This window comes from Trachypithecus francoisi, unplaced genomic scaffold (genome assembly GCF_009764315.1).
Source record: "Trachypithecus francoisi isolate TF-2019V2 unplaced genomic scaffold, Tfra_2.0 Lachesis_group0, whole genome shotgun sequence".
NCBI classification, from domain to species: domain Eukaryota; kingdom Metazoa; phylum Chordata; class Mammalia; order Primates; family Cercopithecidae; genus Trachypithecus; species Trachypithecus francoisi.
In genome coordinates, this window is record NW_022681453.1 from 64,137,366 (window position 1) to 64,158,993 (window position 21,628).

Below are 21,628 nucleotides of genomic sequence, written 5' to 3' on the forward strand. Positions count from 1 at the left end.
TGCCTGACTTCATACATCTGCATCCAGTGCGTTTCCGCCCCACACACTCCTGACGCTTTCATCTGAGGCTGGCCTCTGTCATGTTTAGTGAAATTGGTTTTGTTTACATTTTGACTTTACTCAGAGACATAGAGAAAAGTTCAGCTAAATAAACAGGTCTTCTCTTTCTTTTAAAAACTATTTTTTATAAAAAGAGTTTATTCAACATAAAAAATTAGAAAATATAGATAAGCAGAAAGGAAATAAGCATCACCCATAATTCTATCAATATAACCTAAAGATAAGATGATGTGCTTCTGAGTTATAGACATGAGTGACAGTTTTTCAACTCCATGGAAATACTATGATGATAATTATTAATCACCATTTATCCCATACCAGGTACTGAGGGGGGTGCTCAATGTGTATCATCTTCTTCAGTTCTCTCAACAACCCTATTTTATCAATACTATTATTATCTCCCTCTTATAAACAAGGAAGCTGAGATAGGGAAAGATGAAATAACTTGTCTAAGATCACAAAAACAAGATAAGGGAGACATGGGACTGAACTCAGATTAGCCAGATACCTGAGCGCATGCACATAAATTCTGTGTGGATACTGCTATTAAATAAAAAAGTATTTGGGACCAGCGTGATGGCGCATGCCTGTAATCCCAGCACTTTGGGAGGCCAACGCGGCGATGGCTCAAGCCTAGGAGTTCAAGACCAGCCTGAACATTGAAGTATAATTGATGTACAATGAGCTATACATATTGAAAGTGTACAGTTTAACAAATTTTGATATTTATGTACACTCACGAAAGCAACTCTGCAATCAAGGTAACAAACATATCCTTCACCCCCAAAAGTGTATTTATGCCCCTTTGTCATCATTTCTTCCTCTTCACCCTCCTGCCTCCCTTACCCCAGGCAATGAATTTGCTTTCTGTCACTGCACACTAGACTGCATTTACTCAAATTTCGTATATCTAGTATACACTCTTTTTTTGCCTGCCTTATTTCCCTTAGCAGTTGAGATTCATTCATGCTGTTAGTGTATCCATTCATTCTTTTGTTGCTGAGTAGTATTCCATCACATAGATACACAACAGTTTATGTATCCATTCATCTATTGGTGGACATTAGTTTTTGCCTGTTATGACAGAGCTGCTGTAAATGTTCATGTTCATGTCTTTGTATGGACGTATGCTTTCATTTCCCTTGGGTCAGTACCCAGGAGTGGAATGGTAGGTGTTTAACTTCTTAAGAAACTGCCAAACTGTTTTCCAAAGAACATTTATCATTTTACATTCCTACCAGCAGGGTGTGAGGGTTCCAGTCTCTACATATCTTTATCAACATTTGATGTGGTCAGTCTTAAATTTTAGACACTTTAAAGGCATGTGGTAGGATCTTATTGTAGTTCTGAATTAATACAAGGCTTTTAAATTGTTTAGCATGCAATAATTGATACTCCCTGTAACAGTCATATAGCTTCACATATCAATTAGTTAAAGGAGAAGAGAAGAAATGTAAAAATTATTACTGGTCCTAGAATAATAACTACAAGTTCCCTTTATAGGCTCCCTTTTATGTGTTAACTATGATACTTTTTAATACATTCTGTCTAAACCTAGCAACAACTCTGCAAAGCAGGCTTATTTCCATTTTACAGAAGAAGAACTGAGGCTGAGAGGTGAAGTGACTGTCTCAGGGGCCCACAGTTAGAATAGGGCAAAGATTTGACCTTAGAATCTGTTCCAAAGCTGATGTACTCTGGCTCTCATGCTATATTCCATTTGTAGTTCATTGTTTTCCTTTTTTTTCAATCCACTTTCCCACTGTTGCTTCCTTCCCCAAATGTGGAATACAGAACTCAAGCCTTCAAAACAGCTAGCTCTGCCAGCCAACCCAACAATAAGGGAAATTATTTTTAATGTAAATACTCTGTGGAGTCACCACTTGTAAAGCCTCCAAGCCTGAAAGCCTGGGTGATGAACGAGCATGTCCTGACTCATTCACAGCAGCCCAACCTCTGGGCCAAGTTTGTTAACACCATTTACATAACAAGAGCCCACTTCACAGAAAACAGAATTATTATTCTTATGCTGAGGCATCCTTCACTTGTGGAGCTATTTCCATTTTAGATGCAACCTTCCATTCAACAAACATTTATTTTGGATCCAGCAGCCACAAGTTGAGAGCCTATCATGAATCAGGCACGTTTATGAATTATCCCATTTATTACATGCACAGTTCTTCTCTGTACATGAATGTGGGCAAGAGTTTGGTCAGCTGAATCTGGCTTCTCTGGCCCTTGCTAGTTGATGGGATGGCCACTTCATCTCTCTGAACACCAGTTTCCTTACCTAAGAGAACGCAATAGATTACCTATGTCACAAAGGTTGTAGTGAAGATTAAGTGGAATAATGGAAGTGCACAATACATGTTTTGTGTTATTATTACTGGTTTACTGGTAAGAAAAAAGGTTTTGAGGTGTTGAATATTTCGGCTGAAACTGCACAGGTAACTAGGGGCAGCAAGAAAATTCACATGCTTATCAGAAGGCACCCAAGTTCCACATGTTCTGTCTTCTCCCACCCCGCTTTGTGTCCCCACAAGACCTTCAGGAAGCTGGCGTAGAGGAACTGGAGACTGAAGAAGTTAAATGATAGAGCCACATTCAGAGCCCAGTTTTACAGAAGTTGTGCCCGCCTATTAAAGACAGCTTGGAAAATAATGGGAAAACAAAAATTGTCTATAACCTTAACTCCAGTCCCAATCGCAACCACATTATGGGATATTTTGTTCTCTTAAGGGAGAGTTATGCTTGTTTCTTAAGTAGTTTGTAATCACACTACAACTATAGTGCTATTCTTTGTTTTCAGCTTATATTATAGATATTTACACATAATTTTATACTTTCTATGAATAGTTTCTGATGGGTGTAGAGGAGATATCTGAGTTTATTTACCTTTTCCGGCACAGTGGGATATTCATGCCTTTCCCTTTTTCTCACTATTAATAAAAATACTGTTGCATGTATTTCAGAATACTTCTTGTGGATAGATTGCCGTGAAGTAGAATCACTGAGTCAAGGATAATTTACACAGAGTAAAATTGACGCTTTTTAGGTATAAAGTTTTATAGCCACCCCCACAATTGAGATATGGATTATTTCCATCACCCCGGGAAGTTTCCCAGCATGCTTTGTCATCCATCTCCTCCCATGACCTAAGCCACTTTGGCAACTACTGATCTGTTTTCTGTCCCTGTATTTTTTTCTTTTTCTGGATACCATGTGAATGGAATTAGCCTTTTGAGTTGGGCTTTTTGCCCTTAACATAATGCTTTGAGATTCATCCATGTTGTGGTGTGTTATCAGTAGTTTGTTCCTTTTTATGGCAGTGTAGTATTTAATTGTATGGATGTATTATAATGTGTCTATTCACTACTGATGGATATTTGGATTGTTTCTAGTTTATGATGATTGTGAATAACCTTTTTATAAATATTTGCATATAGGTTTTTATTTGAGCATAAAGTTTAATTTCTCTTGGGTAAATACCAAAGAGTGGAATTGCTGGATTGATAGTAAATGTATATTTAACTTTGTAAGAATCTGTCGAACCGTCTTCCAAAGTTGGTGAAACATTTTGTATTCTCATAGGCAATTATGAGAGTTCTAATTGTTCCACATTTTTATCAGCACTTGATACTGTCAGGGTTTGTTTGTTCATTTGCTATTCAAATAGGGATCTAATGGCTATCTCGCTGTGGTTCAGATTTGCATTTCCTTAATGAGTAATGATGTTGAGGACCCTTTCCTGTGCTTGTTTCCACCCGTAGCTCTTCTTTGGTGAATTGTCTGTGCAAATCTTTTAACCACTTTTTAAATTCAGTTGTTTGGTTATTTTCTTAGTGACTAATGAGAGCTCTTTATATATTCTGTAAATAAATCCTTTTTCAGATTTTATTTTTTTCAAATATTTTCTCCCAGTCTGTGTCTTGTCATTTCATTTTCTTAACAGTATTTTTCTTTTCTTTTTTTTTTTTTTTTTTTGAGACGGAGTCTGGCTGTGTCTCCCAGGCTGGAGTGCAGTGGCCGGATCTCAGCTCACTGCAAGCTCCGCCTCCCGGGTTTACACCATTCTCCTGCCTCAGCCTCCGGAGTAGCTGGGACTACAGGCGCCCGCCACCTCGCCCGGCTAGCTTTTTGTATTTTTAGTAGAGACGGGGTTTCACCTTGTTAGCCAGGATGGTCTTGATCTCCTGACCTCGTGATCCGCCCGTCTCAGCCTCCCAAAGTGCTGGGATTACAGGCTTGAGCCACCGCGCCCGGCAACAGTATTTTTCAAAGAAGCATTTGTTTTGATGAAGCCCAGTTCATCAATTTCATATCCTAGGAATCATCTTATCTAAGAAATCTTTGCCTATGTCACAGTCACACAGATTTTCTCCTAGGTTTCCTTCAGAAGTTTTATAGCTGTAGGTCTACGTTTAGGTCAGTGATCCACTTTGAGTTAATTTTTGTGTGTGGGAGACGTATGGGTTGAACTTCATTTTTCTTGCATATGAATGTCCAGTTCCAGTATTCTCTGCTGAATTGACTAGATATTTGTAGATCTATTTTTGCTCTATCTATCCCATTCCCCACTGATCTATGCATTCTGTCATTGCATAGATTTTGTCATTACCATAGCCTTGATGACTGTAGCTTTGTAATAAGTCTTGACCTAAGATAATAAGTCCTCCAACTTTGTTCTTCTTCTTCAAAATCGTTTGGCTAGTTTCCGTTGCTTACAATTTCATATAAATATTATAATCAGCTTGTCATTTTCTCAAAAAGGCCTTCTAGGCTTTTGACTGTGATTGTGTCAAATCTATAAACCAATTTGCAGAGAGATGGCATCTCAACACCATTGGCTCTTCTAATCCTGAAATGATATCTCTGTCCATTTATTTAGGTCTCTGATTTTCCTCAAGGTTCTTAATACAATTTGTCAAATTAAAAGTTGGTTTTCTGCTTCCTTACTAGGGTGTTGAGCACATGGCTGTGCCCTTGTGGATAACAGATCACATATTTCCTGCAAAAAACTCTACTAGTTTACACTTTCTGTTGATTGTGTTTTATTTCCCAGGCATCTGGCTCCCTCTTTTCCACACTCCATGGCTTATAATGCATTGCCTAATTTATTTAATAGGTTTTAACTCTTTATCAAAATATACACACAGAAAACTATATATAGTTATATATATATATATTTATATATAGTTATGTATAGTTTATACTATACATCTCGATAAATGCTCACAAGGTCAAGAAACAGAACATCACCAGCACCCTGGAAGCCTCTTTGTGACCTCTTCCAATCCTGACAGCAAGGGGAACCACTATGCCAGCTCCTACCCATAAGTGATTTTGTTATGGCTTAGCATTTCATTACAGTAAGGGACCTTCTAGGCTTCTCACTCCAGGTTCCTAAAATGTGTCTGGCCTCCTCACTGTGCTCCTTTGCCTTCTGAGCTTCTGTTAGCTCCTAGAATGCCCACTTCCTCTTCTGCCTTCTCCCTTCCTATTCCTTCTTTCAACTTCCTTTAAATTTTTAAAAAATTGTTTGTTTTTATTTTTATTTATTTATTTTTTTACAGATAGCATCTTGCTCTGTTGCCTAGGCTGGAGTACAGTGGCATGATCATAGCTCACTGCAGTCTCAAACTCCTGGGCTCAAGTGATCCTCCTGCCTCAGCCACCTGAATAGTTAGGATGACAGGTCTGTGTCTCCATGGCTGGCTAATTTTTTTTTGTATTTTTTGTAGAGATGGGGTCTCCCTATGTTGCCTAGGCTGGTCTTGAACTCCTGGCCTCATGCCATCCTCTCGCCTCAGCCTCCCAAAGTGTTGGGATTCTAGGTGTGAGCCACCCCACCCTCTTTCAGCTTCTTTGAAGTGTCCTCCTCATTTTTTCCAGCTCAGTTTAACTTTCATCTGTGCTGGGAAGCCTCTCCCTCCTCCTCCTCTCCCTGGCTTCCATTAGCATTGGACTTCCCTTCATTAACACTCCTGTCATAGTGTATTGAAGTTGTTGTTTCCATTTGACTGTAAGCTCTTTGAGGTCTGGAACTGGCTTTTCTGTGGACCCAGCGCCTTCTATGGGGCCTGGCATGCAGTAAGAAGTCAGTGATTGAATGCTGGATGAATGTTGAGTGTCTAGGAAACTGATTCCCCAAAAGGCTAATCCCTTTGTTCACAATAGGTCTCCTGGCTGTCAGTCCTCACTGGCTTATTTTCAAACTTCTTTTCCTCCTCATGTTGGTGGACTCTTTTGTGATTTATTTATTCTGTATTTCCATGCTGCCTCTGGAGCAAGAGAGAAAATATCATAGCTCTTTTGGCTGTTTTATCCACCATTATGATGATAAGTAAGAGAGGATGATACCCTCTACTCTTCATCTGTTGTAAGAGAGCAATAGCTTTTAACCTGTAAGGTCTGTGAATCCAGTCTCCTATTTCAATAGCAAGTGTGCAGGTATAGAAGACTCTCAGCAGTGTTTAAATCCTTCATATATTCACGCTGCAAAATCCGACGCATTTTGGGATTCACCATTACTAAGAAGGCGACCATATCCCAGTGTTTGTTACTCTGTATCAAGGTCTAACTGCTCCTAAAAATGATGACTGGGAGTGTTTTTGTGTAGAGTTGGCACCACAGTGGCTGAATATGAAAAATGCAGAGTCCTTCCTTTGCAATACAGACTGTATTCAGCTGTGCCTCAGTCTGAAGACTGGATACATTTCAGATAGTGGAGCAGTAAAGGGAGAAAAGGGATCTGATTGACTTTAAACACCAATGTGGCTCAAGTAACGATTGGAGTGGTTTATATCTACCAGAATAGATGGCAGGTTTTACAGACCCTCAAAAGACAAACCCACCTATTGGTCATTTGAGTGCTCTGTTCTGATTGACTCAGGTCTAATCGGGGGACTGACATGTTCACTTAACTATCATCTTAGACTAGCCCAGCCAAACAGGGGATGTTGATGGGGGAGCTGGTAGGGGGAAGGTTAAAGGTTGTTCTGGGGAAGGAAGAGTTGCTGAGGCCAAAAGGGGAAGTGTCCAAGAGGAGCAGCCCTCAGGGGGCATCATTGAAAGGAGCAGAGAAGAGTATGATGGGCTGGAGGAAGGGGGTTCCAGGTGCATGGGCCGAAGTGGGCAAAGCCTTGGACGTTTGTCTGTGTGCATCTAGGCTTCCCCAGTCCAGGCTGTGTCTCTTCAGAGCACTGTGGAATGGTTTTGTGAGTGTGCCCCAGGTACACATGGCAAAGGGAATGCCTCTGATTCAGGCCATGACTCCGGAGACGGACCAGTGCCCTGCATGACCAGGGCAGGAGTGGGCAGAAAGACTGGTGTACCCATCCACCTTCTGTCCTTCAGGAGAAGATTGGCTGGCGAAAGGATGCACTGCATTTGCTGGTGTTCACAACGGATGATGTGCCCCACATCGCATTGGATGGAAAATTGGGAGGCCTGGTGCAGCCACATGATGGCCAGTGCCACCTGAATGAGGCCAACGAGTACACTGCATCCAACCAGATGGTGAGTGCTGGGGACCAAACCCCCATTCCCCGATGCCTCTCCTGTGACCCTGCCTGTGGTCTGAGTACTTGCCCAGCCTTGAAACCTTTCTCTGGCCCTCAGTATTCACTGGCTTTCTGATCCATTCTTGGTGTTGGGTTTCATTACTCCATCTTCTCCAACTGGGTTTCCGGAACTCCTAATTGACTTACAACATTTCTCAGGGATTTCTGTAGCTGGTTCATCTTTCTGCCAATGTGCATCTAAATGGGGAATGTTTGGTTGGGATACGGATGGCCCAGGGGAAACAGGATAGATCTCATAGTGGGGAGGGGATCTTAAAGGAGGGTGGGTGCTATGCCTGCAGAGGTCATAACTGGTATAGAAGTTATAGGGCAGGACTTCCTGACTTCTAGACATGGACTCCCAGAGGTGGTGAGTTGCCTGTCAGTGTCAGTGGTGGGCAGAGGTGTTCTGCACAGAATGAGAACCACAATTATGCCGTTTAAAAGAATTTGTGCACAATTTCAAGCATATATAATAATAGACCAGTAAAATGAACCCTACATGCCCATCACCCAGACCCAACAATGGTCAAGATCTCGCATATTCACTATGCAATTTTCCCCCCAAAATCTCCACCCTTTTCTTTCTCAAATCCATTCTGGTGGCCAAAGAGGAATTCTTCCCAATTTTTTTCCCTAGAGAAGCCCATTTTCTCCAGTTTCAAGAGGTGGTCGGTGGCCAAGCCTTCCATCTTGTCTAGTCATAATGGGATCTGAAAAAAGGACTATAACTGTAGGACCTCACCAGATGCGGATCCCTGTACCCATCATTAGTCCTCAGAATCCCTCAGGACACTGTTAAACTGCCTCTCAGCTTCCTCTCTTCCTCCTCTCTCTGCACCCCTGCCCCATGGCCCAACTTTTAGTCCAGAGCTCGGCACCCTCCTCTGCCCATCTGAGCCACAGCAGGATGAAGCAGGACCTGTGGGGGATGTTGGCAGGCCTAACCGTTAGGCACAGGAGAAGGAAAATAATGCAGGGAGGCAGGGAGGAAAAGTCTTAGAGGAGAGAGGAAAGGTAAGAAACGCTGATGACAGAGGGTGGAATGTGGTGGCTGTTCTCTAGGGCATCCCCACTTGTCCCCCTCCCTGCTGAAAGGATGGAGACACAGAACAGATATGGAAAACCTCCACTCATCACCTCGCCACTCTGGGGTGAGAGGAGAGAATCTAGTTTGGTGGATGCCACAGGGTCCTTTCCTTGAGGGTCTCTTCTACTCAGTTCCTCCGTTAAGGAGCTACCAAGGAGGCTTAGTTATTAAGGGACTCTAAGGGGCCACCTAAGGAAAAGGTGCTTCCCTGGCAAATGCTGGCTGCTGAGTGTGCATTGGAGCCAGGTGCTGGTATCTGCACCTGTTAGGAATGTCATAGCCTTGACTTTTGCCTTGGCCCTAGGACTATCCATCCCTTGCCTTGCTTGGAGAGAAACTGGCAGAGAACAACATCAACCTCATCTTTGCAGTGACAAAAAACCATTATATGCTGTACAAGGTATGCTGGGAGGGAGGGAGGCTAGTGATTTAATTCTAGGGGCCAGGCTGACCCTAAGGTGTTTGGGAGATTAGAATGTGGGGTGGGGTAGAGGGGGTGGTGAGGAGTGTTTATAGCTCTGCCTATATATAGGGGGGAAATTCAAAGGAGGGGTGGAATATAGCCCAGTCTTGATCTAATGGAAAATAATAGGATGAAACAATTAAGCATTCACATAGCAGTGAAGACCTTACAAGAAATTTGAACATATAGTGTTGAATTTGATTCTGAGAAAAACCTTGAAAATAGCATGAATTCCCATTTTTTGGAGTGATGAATTGGAAACAGAGAGAGGCACACTCTACTACAGAAGGAAAATATAAAATGAAGATATACACAAAGAAAAGTAAGGCGTCTCATCAGGCTACATCACTAATCCCAGTATTCCAGAGCTTTATGCCTGAGCCTGCAGACTATAGGAGACCAGTGGGCCAGTCTGGCACAGGAATTCCCAAAGAAACCAATAAATGTCTTGAGTGAATACAGCAGTCTGGGTACAGGTCTGTTCCATCTAAAGAAACTGTTCCCAGGTCACCCTGGACTACCCCATTTAGTCTGGGGCAGGAATTCCCAAAGAGACCAATAAATGTCCTGAGTGAATAGAGCAGTCTGGGTACGGATCTGTTCCGTCTAAAGAAACTGTTCCTGGGTTACCCCAGACCATCTTCAGAGACTCCCCACATGAACGTGCTCCTTCTCAGTCACAGATGAGCCACGTTTGAATTACAGATCTCCTCAGTGTGCTCATGTAAGCTAAATGTAAACTCACCTCTGAGATTCTTCTACGTGGTGAAGCAATGAGAACTTAATCTGGAATCCCTCTCCACCCCCCACCCCCAAACAGCTGGCCATAGTTTTTTCTCCTCGCTCTTAAATGTCCACAAAAGAACCTTTGTCTGATTGTGTTTTTCTATTGCTCCTGCCTGAGATTATCACTGATAAAATGCCACTTACATTTTCTTGAGTTCTTTATCCTCCTTTAGTCCAAATCAATGTTAGAAGATGAAACAAGGGAAAAGGATTGTTTTTCTTTTTTTGTTTAGTGGAAGATAGCAGAATAAAGCCTATTCAGGGCATGATGGTGTGTGCCTACAATCCCAGCTACCAAGGAGGCTGAGGCAGGAGAATCTCTTGAACCCGGGAGGCAGAGGTTGCAGTGAGCCAAGATTTCACAACCGCACTCCAGCCTGGGGGACAGAGCGAGATTCTGTCGCAAAAAGAAAAAAGAAAGAAAGAAAAGTTTTCACTTACAAATAACGTTTTATGTTTTTAGAGGGCTCAGTTGCACAGACTGTATTGGGTTTCCAGATATTTCCAGAGGGAAGAAGTCCACGTTGGCTTAAGCATCCTTCCTCAGAGCTAAATACACCTTGCTTGGGGGAGGGAGCCCATCCAGTCCCAAGGCAGGGAGAGGGTGGTGGATGTCTCTGTCACTGTTAGAAGTGGCAGACTCAGGAGTTAGTACAGATGAAAGAGGAAAGGTGGGTACTTCAAGGCTGCCCCTTTGCCACAGGACGTCAGAGGTCCTTGGGAGGGTGCCATTCATATCTCAGCTTCCTATTAAAGAAAGGGTCTATACTTGAGACCCTTGGAAAAGTTGCCCTTTTCACTCCTTCTGAACAGACTGAGCAGATCCTGAAAGCTGAACCTGTGAATACCTCAGAGACCAGGGGAGAGATGGCAAGAAACTGTCAGGAGCTGTCGACCTTAGAAGACGGGCTTTGAGAGAGCTGTCTGTCACCGTGGGAGGGGAGGGGAGGGGTCTCAAGACACTATCGTTTAGGGAAAGACCTTGTAAGCCCCTTTCCTATGGATATATAGGGCTGGATATTCCATGGCCTACTGCAACAACTGTTCCTCTGTGCCATTTCTTCTTGCTTTTCCCTGTGGGATCTTTTTTAGTTCTTGGTGGGAGAAGGTGGCAGGATATGGTGCTAGGAGCCTTTACTGTTCTAGCCTGGTATAGCAATGTTCACTCTGATGTTTGGCAGGGCAAAAATAACTTATTTCTCCTCTTTATTTTTTTTCCCCAAGAATTTTACAGCCCTGATACCTGGAACAACGGTGGAGATTTTAGATGGAGACTCCAAAAATATTATTCAACTGATTATTAATGCATACAACGTAAGTCACCAGTTTCTTCCCCCACTGTCACCTCCCTTCCATCCCCTCCCACTGAGGCCCTGCAGCTGCCACAGGCTCAGGTGGGCAGTTCGCCATGCTGCTCTGCTCCCCCATCCCCTTGAGTTTGGTATCTTCTTCCTGCTTCACTCAGGGTCAGGGTGGAGAAACCCATCCTGCTTGATGAGTCTCCCTCTCACCTCTGCCATCTTGACTCTGATCTGCAGATCTCAGTGAGCCAAGGAGGGGCTCAGACTCAGGCTGGCGGCCTGGGAAGTGCTTAGGTTCTGACACTTTGCGTAGGCAGGCAGTGGTATTCTCCACCTACCCTGTGCCCAGGCTAACCCTGCCACTGTATCCCCTGCATGAGGGAGCAGAGCATCCACTAGCCACACTGCAAGAAGTGCAAAGCTTGCACACTGAGCTCATCTCACAGTGGCAGGATGGGAATCCCTCAGTCTCATGGACCACAGTGTAGAGCTGCAGACTAACATGGGAGAATCGACAATCCATTTTTTTGTTTTTGTTTTTAATTTGAAAAAATATGGAGAGAGATTGGGGTCTCACTGTGTTGCCCTGGTTGGTCTGATCTTGAACTCCTGGAAGCAGTCCTACCTCAGCTTCCCAAAGTGCTGGTTTTACAGGCATGAGCCATCAAGCCTGGCCAAAGAATCAATGTTTTGCCTACCTACTTAGGATGTGATTGTAATCAAGTCCTTTCAGAGGGTTTGTGAATGGGGCTGTTAAATTCTATGCTATTGTAACATATCATGTGAAGTTGGCCCTAATATAATAAGTGCAAGTTCTTATAGATGTGGTTTAGGTATCACTTTCACATTCCAAGCCATGCATCCACAGACTCACCTCCCAAACCTTTGTCTTTCCTACCCTCCTTCCCCTCAATTCGTAACACCCCAGAAGTATTTGACTCAGACCTACCTTCTCTCAGGCAAATGGCAGGCAGAGCTCTTGTGCTGGGAAGTGTGTACCCTCTGCTATCCCTTCCCTTGTGGGTCCCAAGATGGTTGTAGCATCCAGTGCTTACCCACCTGCTCAAGGGGCCAGGTAATTTCTAAACTGGCATTCAGAGTGCCTCTTCCTGTTAAAACTAAGTTATACACAGACTAAGTGTGGCTTAAGTAACATTATTAATCCTAAACTTAGGTAAAATAGGTTTTTCTGTCTAACCTGGGAACCTAAGGAATCAGGGTGGCGTAACGCATCTGCGAGAAAAGTCATCTTGCCTTCCCAGCAGTGACTGGTTACAAATGAGTATTTGGAGCTTAGCCTTTCCCAATGTTGGCCTTGTCCACCTGCCGATGTGGCCCTGTTTTGAGTTGCAAAGTACTGCTCAGCTAGGGGGAACCCTGGGGCTTGGGGATGTGGCCAGCCCTGTGCTTAGTTCCCTGGAGCCTTCGTGTCCTAAAGGCAACGTCTTCGTGTCCTAAAGGCTGCCAGGTGGGCAGCAGTGAGGATTTTTGGCTTGTTTTTCTTCCCTTCCTTCCCCCTTCCCAGCGCCCCCATCTCCTGTTGTAGCCAAGGGTCCTCTTGCTCTCACAGATTCAGATACTCCCGGAACTTCCTGTTGTGAGAAACAAGACTTCCTTCTCTCCTGCCCCACTGCTCACATACTAACATCCTCTTTTCTGTTCTCTGGCCTTTAGAGCCTCACCAGATCCCATAGGCACTTCAGAACCCAGAGTGCAGTGAGAGGGTTTCCTAATGAACTTTACACTGTAGTGACTTTCAGATTCCACGGTGAGTGATTTGCTTTACACTTCAGGAAAAGGGGGAACACGTAAGCTGGTTATGTGGGCACAATAGGTCTGCTGAAGTGTGACACCCAGAGAGGGTTTGGGATGTGAGCCTGCATGGGAAGGAGGGGCAGGCCTGTGAATGTCACCCTCTTTCCTGGGGTGAGCTGGTGTGAGCTGTGAGCTGCTTGGGTCTTAAACTCTGGATACTGAACTGAGAGAACCAAATCAAGAGCCAGAACCCCTGCCCTGCCACTCTCCCCTTCCCTCTGAGGATGCCAGAGCTGGGAGACCCCACGGGGCAGAAGGGACACTGCTGCTGGACCCACTTTCACAGGCAGGGAAGCCACTGCTTGCCTCCTGCTGAGTCAGGGCCTTTGGGAAGAAATGGCTGAGGAGCAGCTCGTCTGGGCTCTGTGGAGTGGGGTGAGGTCCCTCTTTAGGGCTTCTGAGGAGGGGCCACTTGTCAGCATTTCATCGTCAGCCACCTCCTAAATTCAGAGCTCTGGGGCTCCCCAAGATCATTGGCTGGTGAAGGCCCAGGCCCCCTACTCCTGGCGGCTTTGATATTGGAGGGCATCATGGCGCACAGTTTCATAGACCTGGCTGGGCAGCCTTGCAGCAGCAGGGAAGGCACACTGCTCAGCCAGCTTCTCTGTGACGGGCAGGTTCTGTGTGTCTGTGCTTCTGCTGGGACCACTGAAAACCAGGGAGCAGGAGGCTTTCTTATTGGTTCCCTGCATGGGATCTCATAAGTGCTTAGCCCTGAGCAGGATTTCTCATATATCTACACTCATTTTCTTAGTGGAAATCCAGGGGCCCAGGGTCAAGGAGTGAGCAGGGAAAGCATTCCCTGTGTGGTAGGCAGAGGCCAGGAGAGGAGTGGGCACCCCTCCCTGCTGATGGGGAGTGGGGAGCGGGGATGAGTACAGGGAACAATTGTTCTGGGCTGGAGCTGCTTTTGGAACCTGGAATGAATTCCCAGAGGAACTATGGGAACCTAGCACTGTCGCTTGACTCGGCGAGTTAAACTGGTTCCTGTAAACAAACATGTGAAATGAAGCTGATGACTTATGAATGAACTTTGAAACTTAGCACTTTTAAAAATGAGTGATTATGACCAGGCATGGTGGCTCACACTTGTAATTCTGGTACTTTGGGAGGCCAAGCTGGGAGGATCACCTGAGGCCAGGAGTTTGAAACCAGCTTGGTCAACATAGTGACTCCTAGTTTCTACAAAAAATTTTGTAAAAATTAGCTGGGCATGCTACTTGGGAGGCTGGGGCAGGAGGATCGCTTGAGCCCAGGAGTTCAAGGCTGCAGCAAGCTGTGATCATATCACTGTGCTCCAGCCTGGAAAACAGAGTGAGACTCTGTCTCTCTTTTTTTAAAAAAAAAAAAAAAAAGAAGAAGAAGAAGAGAGAAGAGAGAAGAGAGAAGAAAAGAAAGAAGAAAGAAGAAGAAAGAAGAAAAGAAAGAAGAAAGAAGAAGAAGTAGTAGTGATTATTAGAATACTCTCAACAATAACTATTCAAATCCTGTGGAAAAGAATTGTAAAGCCTTATTGACATATAATTAACATACAGCAAACGGTACTGATTTAAAGTGTATAATATGAGTGTTGACACAGGTATATACCTGTGAAACCATCACCACCATAAAGATACTGAACATGTCCATTACTCCAAAAAGTGACCCTTGATAATTCCCTTCCTCCACCCCTTCCTTCAGGTGAAATTTAAAATATATTTATTAAATATAGAAATGTGAAACTGCAAGATATTTGAAGCAAGTTCAGTTGATCAAAGCCATTTTAGGGGTATGTTGGTTTTCTGTGTTGATTAGAACCTGTGATACTGTGGTATAATAAGATATATATACAGGTCTCTGCCCCTAGTTCCTAATATAAAGCCCCTAAAACCTTTGTAGATAAGGACACTAGGAGAATCTTTTGTTTTAATATTTGGTCTTTAATGTAGGTTCCTGACACAGAGTTTCCAAGACCATTGTAATTTCCTGGGTAATAGGAACATCTTTTGTTCTAATGAGGTGACTCTCCGGGGCGCTCCTGGACAGCCTCAGGATGGGGGCTGGTTGCCAGGGGAACCAGACATGTGATTAGAGGGTCGGAACTTTCAGCTCCACACCATGACCTCTGGGGAGGTGGAGAGGGGCTGAAGGTTGAGTGAATCACCGGTAGTCAGCGATGTGACCAGACATGCCTATGTAACGATACCTCCATGAAAACCCAGAAGGCCTGGATTTGGAGGGCCTTGGGAAAGCTGTGGGACAGGTTCCTGGAGAGTGGCACCAGAGAGGACAGGGAAGTTGTGCACCCTCCTCACACACCTTGCCCTGTTTCTCTTCATCTAGCTGTTCATCTGCAGCCTTTATCTCTTATTAATACGTGGGTTAAGTGTAAACAGTGTTTCCCTGAGTTCTGTGAGCCGTTCTAGCAAACTGATGAAGAAAGGAAGGGGTTCGTGGGAATTTCGGTGTACGGCCACTCCGTTGGAGGTATAGGTGACAGCCTAGTACTTGTGACTGGCATCTGCGGTGGGGGCAGTCTTGTGGGCTGAGCCCTTCACCTGTAGGACCTATGTCCAGGTGGATAGTGTCAGAATTGTGCTGAATTAGAAGATAACCAACTCGTGTCCAGTAGAGAACTGCATGGTGTGTGGGGGAAACTCCTCACAATGGTATCAGAAGTGTTGTGTTGAGTGGTGTGTGAGCGTAGAATAGGAAGAACAGTTTGGGTTTTTCCTTCCAAGTACTCATCTTACTTGCTGCTGTCCTGGCCAATGGGAAGGGCTAGGCTGGGATTCAAGCTCCTTGCACTTGAACTTTTCCCAACTTTGAGCCCTAGCACAGGGCCCTGGTGCATGTGGGGTGTGCCGGGACAGCAGGGGAGGCTTTGCTGTCCTTTCACCTGCTCCGCACCCGGCCAGAGTCCAGTCACAGCTCTCTCTGGACCGCTTCTGTTTCTGTCACCTCACCGTCCGAGTGGTTTGTGTTGGATTTCATGAGTCATGCAACACATGACTAAGTGTGGGTGTTGGCTTTTACCTCCCCTAGAGTGCTGGCAGACCATCTGTGGGGACATTCTGAGCAGATTTGGGTTGGAACATATGTAACAGATGCAATGGCTGTGGTATTTGGCCAGGCTGAGGGAGCAGAATGGAAAGGGTATGTTTAATTTCATGTCTTATAGAATCAAGTCTGGTGTACACATCTCTCAGAGTGTGAAATCTTCAACTTGGATTTATGCATTTTTTCTTGCTGTGCCAAATTCTTCACGTGAGAGGTCTTCCCAAGGGAGTTTGGCAATGTGGTACTTTGCTCTGTAATACATGCTGGTGAGAGAATCCCTTCCAGAGCTCAGCCATGGAGCCCTGGGTCCACACGTGCAGAGGGGACTGGCCTCATGTTACACCCAGGAAGGCCTCTTTTCAGTGTGGGAGTGAGCAGAATGAGCTGGAAAGCAGTGGAGCTGCATGTGGACGGTGACATCAGAATCTGTGGTGTATTTTTTCCTAGCAGAGCACATGTTTCTCTTTTTGTTGTTGCCATAAAGTCTGCTCCCACCCACTCCACAGCTGGCCCGACTTAAAGCAATTGCAGATGTGACCTAACCTGACTGCGTATTTAATAGCCTTTAAACTTCTGACATTCCTACCATTGTCTTGTTTCCTACTGGAGAACTAAGGAGTGCACCTTGAGGGGCGAATCTGGTAGGAGTTAATGAAATTTTAGGAGTCACACATAAAAGTCTTCATGCGTAAGAACTGCACTTTGACCCTCTACTATATTTTATACTCCATTCGTTCATTTATTCAACAGATATATACTAACAGCCTAATGTGTGGCAGGGATTGTGCTGCACCTTGGAAATAAAATAGTGAGCAAAACACAGTCCTGCCCTCCAGCACTCATAGTTTTGGGGGTAGAGACCCTTACAACCAGGATACAACCTGACAATCTCTTTCCAAAGTCACAGAGCCAAATTCCTTTTTATTTTTTTATTTTTGTTTTTTACCTTTTCTGTGGACAGCCAATTTCCAAAGAAAGAAGTGCGTATCAGGTGTGGGGATTAGAAAGAGCCCTGGGGTGGGTGGAGAAGGCCTGCACCCGGTCCTGTGCAGCAGAGTCGTCCCAGGCCACCTTTTCCTTGCCCTGACTTCCAGCTTCCATACACGAGAGTTTTGGGCTGCATCATCTCCATGGTTCCTGCTGCCTGAAATGTCTTAAGAGTTTCTGATTCCAGAGACTCTGTGGGTAGCAGGAATAATACAAACTTCACATCAGAACATGGGGCCTATGGCCTGAGTAGAACATAGGAGTCCATTTCCATCTAATTCTTAGTTGCTGACTCACAGAGTAGGAGTCCAAGTCCCTCTTGTTTTTTCCCAGATCCTCTCCCAGATCCTCCCTTGGGACTTTCGAGTGGCAGCTTGGGCAGACCTTGCTGGGGAGTGCTGGTGCTTCCTTCCAAAGTTTTATTTGTGAACCACAGGGCCCCCATATTTCAAGTGATCGTTCCCAAGTAATTTTTTACATGCCTTCACTCTTCAGCTCTTTTACGATACTGTTTTATCTCATCTGCATACTTATTCACAGTTATAAATTTATTTTTTAATATTTGTCTTGAGAAATATTTTCATCTACTTGGCCTGAGACCTTAGCATAGCTGCTAAAACATTCATCTGTCTACCGTCCATGCGTTTATTCATTCCACAACAGATTGTACTAAGTCCCAGAGAGATCTATGATACAGCCTTTGGACTTCACAACATGGTAGGGAAGACAGTTCTGTAAATAACTAATCACAGGCAGCAGGAGAGTGCGGTGTGTATTGAGTGGCGCTTTTGTGACCCTTGGCCAGTTAAGGCTGGCAAGTTGCAAAGGGAAGTGGATTTAAGACGGATCGTATTTTTAGAGTTGTAGAAGCACTTAGATAATTTGTTGCAAAGGGAGAGACTTTTTTTTTTGCAGAAAGTATTTTCAACAAGCTGTTAATTTGCTGGAAAACTGCATATTTCACTTATTCAACTTTAGCACTACATGCTCAGCAAAAAAGAGAAAGAAAGAAAACCCACAAGAGCAAGAGGCAAGTCTGTCTGCTGTTCTGTCCAACTGCCATGCTCCCTAGAGTGCACCCGAGAAGGGAGAGGGAATCTGCAGGGCTGTCTGCGGATGTTGGGGTCCTTGTCTCTCATATGGGTGCATCTTGCTGTACTGTGTGTTGAGTGTATAAACAGACAGTTGTTTTAAATTTTCTGGTAAAATATGACCTCTGAATAAAAGCTACTTACTTCATTTGGCCTCAGTCTCCAAAGTGGCATCTTCCTTAGAGATTTTCAAGGAAATTATTATTATTATTATTATTATTATTATTATTATTATTTAAGAAACAGTCTCACTCTGTCGCCCAGGCTGGAGTGCACTGGCATGATCATAGCTCATTGCAGCCTTGAACTCCTGGGCTCAAGCAATCTTCCTGCCTTAGCCCCCTGAGTAGCTACAGGCATGTGTCACAAGGACAATTTTTTAAACTAATAGACATACAGAAAATTTCACAAACTTTTCACAAATTAAATAAACCTGAGTATCCAGCACCCAGGTCAAACACACAGAACATTAGCAAGGTCTAGAAGTCCCTATTCTGCCCTCTTCCATCACAATCCCTCAACGGCAACCATTAATTTTGCCTGTTTTTGAATTTCATATAAATAGAGTTATATGATATATATGCCTTTGTCTCTGCCTTCTTTCTAGTAATGTTATATTTGTCAGATTTATCCATATTATTACATGTAGTCATATTTTGTTATTTCTCATTACTGTATGTTATTCCACTGTATGAACATACTACAATTTTTAAAAATCCATTCTACTATTGATAGGCACCTGAGGAATTTCCAGTTTCCAGCTATTACAACAGTATTGCTGTAAACATTCTTGTCCATGTCTTTTTGGTGACACATACACTTCTGTTGGGTATAATCCTGGGTGAATGCTAGGTCTGAGGTTGGCCTAAGCTTTAGTAGATATAGCCTAATGGCTTTCTACAGGGTTGCACCAATTTTCACTCCCACCAGCAGGGTTGGGGAGCCCCAGTTGCTCTACATCCTTTCCAACACTTGATGTTCTTAGTCTTTATTTATTTCTGTTCTGATAGGTAATTTTGACTTGATTTTTGTTTGATTCACTGGCTTGAGGATGTAATCCACACATAAGATTGGATTCTCTCATTATGTAGTTTCAAACTCAGATATATGGACCTCATCTGATGGGGATAGATGTGGAAGTGAATGATATGGTGGATTCCTGGAGAAAGTGCCTGCTGAGCTGATTTGAAGGATGATAAGGAGCCAGCCAGGAGGAGGAAGGAGAGGAGCCGTTGTGCAAAGGATCATTACCCTGGGTACACGGAAAGGCTCAAAGCCTGGAGTGCACACTCCAAGACTGAGGAACTGCATGTCTGAAGCCAAGGGTGGGGATGAGAGGTGGCTCTGGAGAAGCAAGCAGGGGATATCTTGCTTGCTTAAACGGCATAACCCGTTTGAAGCAGATAATACCATATGGCAGGTCGACCATTATCAACTTCTCCAAACTCACAGAGGGAGACCTCAGGCTGGGTCTAGCAAGATGTTGTGTGAGTGCAGAGAGAAGGGAAAGGATGAGGGAGGGCCAGGGAACCAAGCTCACGGGCTCTTCCCTTGGCTTGGGATTCCTGAGTTAGAGGAAGCCACGTGGGCCTCAGAAAACCAGTGTGGGAGCACCTCAGCCACAGCCTTTATTAAATGGTTGGGCTTCATTTTCTCTCTCCGTTCAGAGTATCCGGTCTAAAGTGGAGCTGTCAGTCTGGGATCAGCCTGAAGATCTTAATCTCTTCTTTACTGCTACCTGCCAAGATGGGGTATCCTACCCTGGTCAGAGGAAGTGTGAGGGCCTGAAGATTGGGGACACGGTAAGTCTCACCCCAAGTTTGTATGAACTCTTATTAGCATTGGTCATCAGTCTTTGGGTTCTAATAACTTTTGTGACTTATTAGAGTCCTTTCAGAATTTATATTCTGTTTTCCAATTCAGCATCCCAGAGGAGTCTCCTAAGCCTGTTTTGCGTGATGTGTTCAGAGTCTCAGGTGAACTTGTTAAAAGAGCCCAGTCAATAGGCAGCCCTCAGCACATTGCCACCTGAGGCTTTCTCGGGTTAGCATTGTGACTTTGGTGTTTTAAACCATTATCTTCTTAGCTTGACACAGTTGTAATCAGGAGGAAGAGTACAGGTGGGAATCCAGGAGACCTGGCCTTCATTCCTAGTCTTCTGCAAATAGCTGTGTTCCTTGGATAATCTGACCCTCACTTTTCCTTTCTGTGAAATGCAAAGAAAGCCACTCCCCCCATTCTGTTTGGTGAAATAGAATGGATGACTCTACAGGAATGGAGGACACAGATGCCTTGTCCAGATTAAGTTTATTCAAATGATGTATGAAGATGTATACCTGTGCACTAAACCAAGGACTTGAGTGAGGGAGCAGGGAGGAGGACATGTGGGCAACAAGAACACAGACACAGACACGGGCACAGAGGCCAGTGAGTGGTGATGGACAGCTAGCCACACATCTTCTGGAAATCCTGCTGCTGGAAGCAGGTCATCAGCTCCATTCCTGACTTGCTTTGTTGATAGGTCCAGTGCTCAGTAAACAGAAGATCAGTGAGGGATAATTCTCTTTCACACTTAAAAGAATCTAGTTAGAAACAGAAAAACTATAGAGACCTTACAAATAGATGGCTATATCCTCTTGGCATTCATAGCACTCACGATGGCCAAGGCGGATATAAGCTGACTCATCCCCTGGCTTCAGGGAAAGAGCTTGTGGAGACAGGGACAGTCTCGTGGCTGGTAGCAGTGGTCTCCTCAGGCTTCTCCACATTCCACTGTAGATCCTCTCCCATCCCGTCTTCACACTTGTCCCTCACCCACTTCACAACACACAGACATACCTCTTACCCTTCCCAAATCTTACTGCAGTGCCTCGCTCCCCCAAATAAAGGGACAGTTCAAAATATCATATGGAAGTTGAGAAAATGAAAGCCTCTCATGACTGGCTAGCAAGGCCTTTCCTAAGACACGTTGTTTCCAAGTTTATTTTGCTTTTAACAAGCTTGAAAGAAGGCCTAATCAAACTGTCAGATGATAAGTCATTACAAATGATTATGATTGATTGATTGATTTGGAGAAAGAGTCTTGCTCTGTCACCCAGGCTGGAGTGCTGTGGCATGATCTCAGCTCACTGCAACCTCCGCCTCCCAGATTCAAACGAGTCTCATGCCTCAGCCTCCCAAGTAACTGGGATTATAGGCATGCACCACCACACCTGGCTAATTTATGTATTTTTAGTAGAGACAGAGTTTCACCATGTTGCTCAGTCTGGTCTCGAACTTCTGGGCTCAAGGGATCCTTCCATGGCAGCCTCCCAAAGTGCTGGCATTACAGGTGTGAGCCACCGCGCCTGCCCACAAATGATTATTTATGGCTTTTAACTCAGAATACATTCATAGAACAAGGTGACATTGCTGTTAAAAAAACTCCTGTTCCC

General features: G+C 44.3%; 1 protein-coding gene across 1 annotated transcript in view; it reads left to right on the plus strand.

Moving 5' to 3' along the window:
* Positions 1 to 21,628, plus strand: part of ITGB5 (integrin subunit beta 5) — a 123,913-nt gene that overhangs the window by 59,043 nt on the left and 43,242 nt on the right. The window contains exons 6-9 of the mRNA XM_033210969.1: positions 7,417 to 7,578; positions 9,017 to 9,112; positions 11,186 to 11,275; positions 19,862 to 19,996. Of these exons, the coding sequence (XP_033066860.1) occupies positions 7,417 to 7,578; positions 9,017 to 9,112; positions 11,186 to 11,275; positions 19,862 to 19,996 (483 nt within the window). The remainder of the gene's footprint in view (positions 1 to 7,416; positions 7,579 to 9,016; positions 9,113 to 11,185; positions 11,276 to 19,861; positions 19,997 to 21,628) is intronic.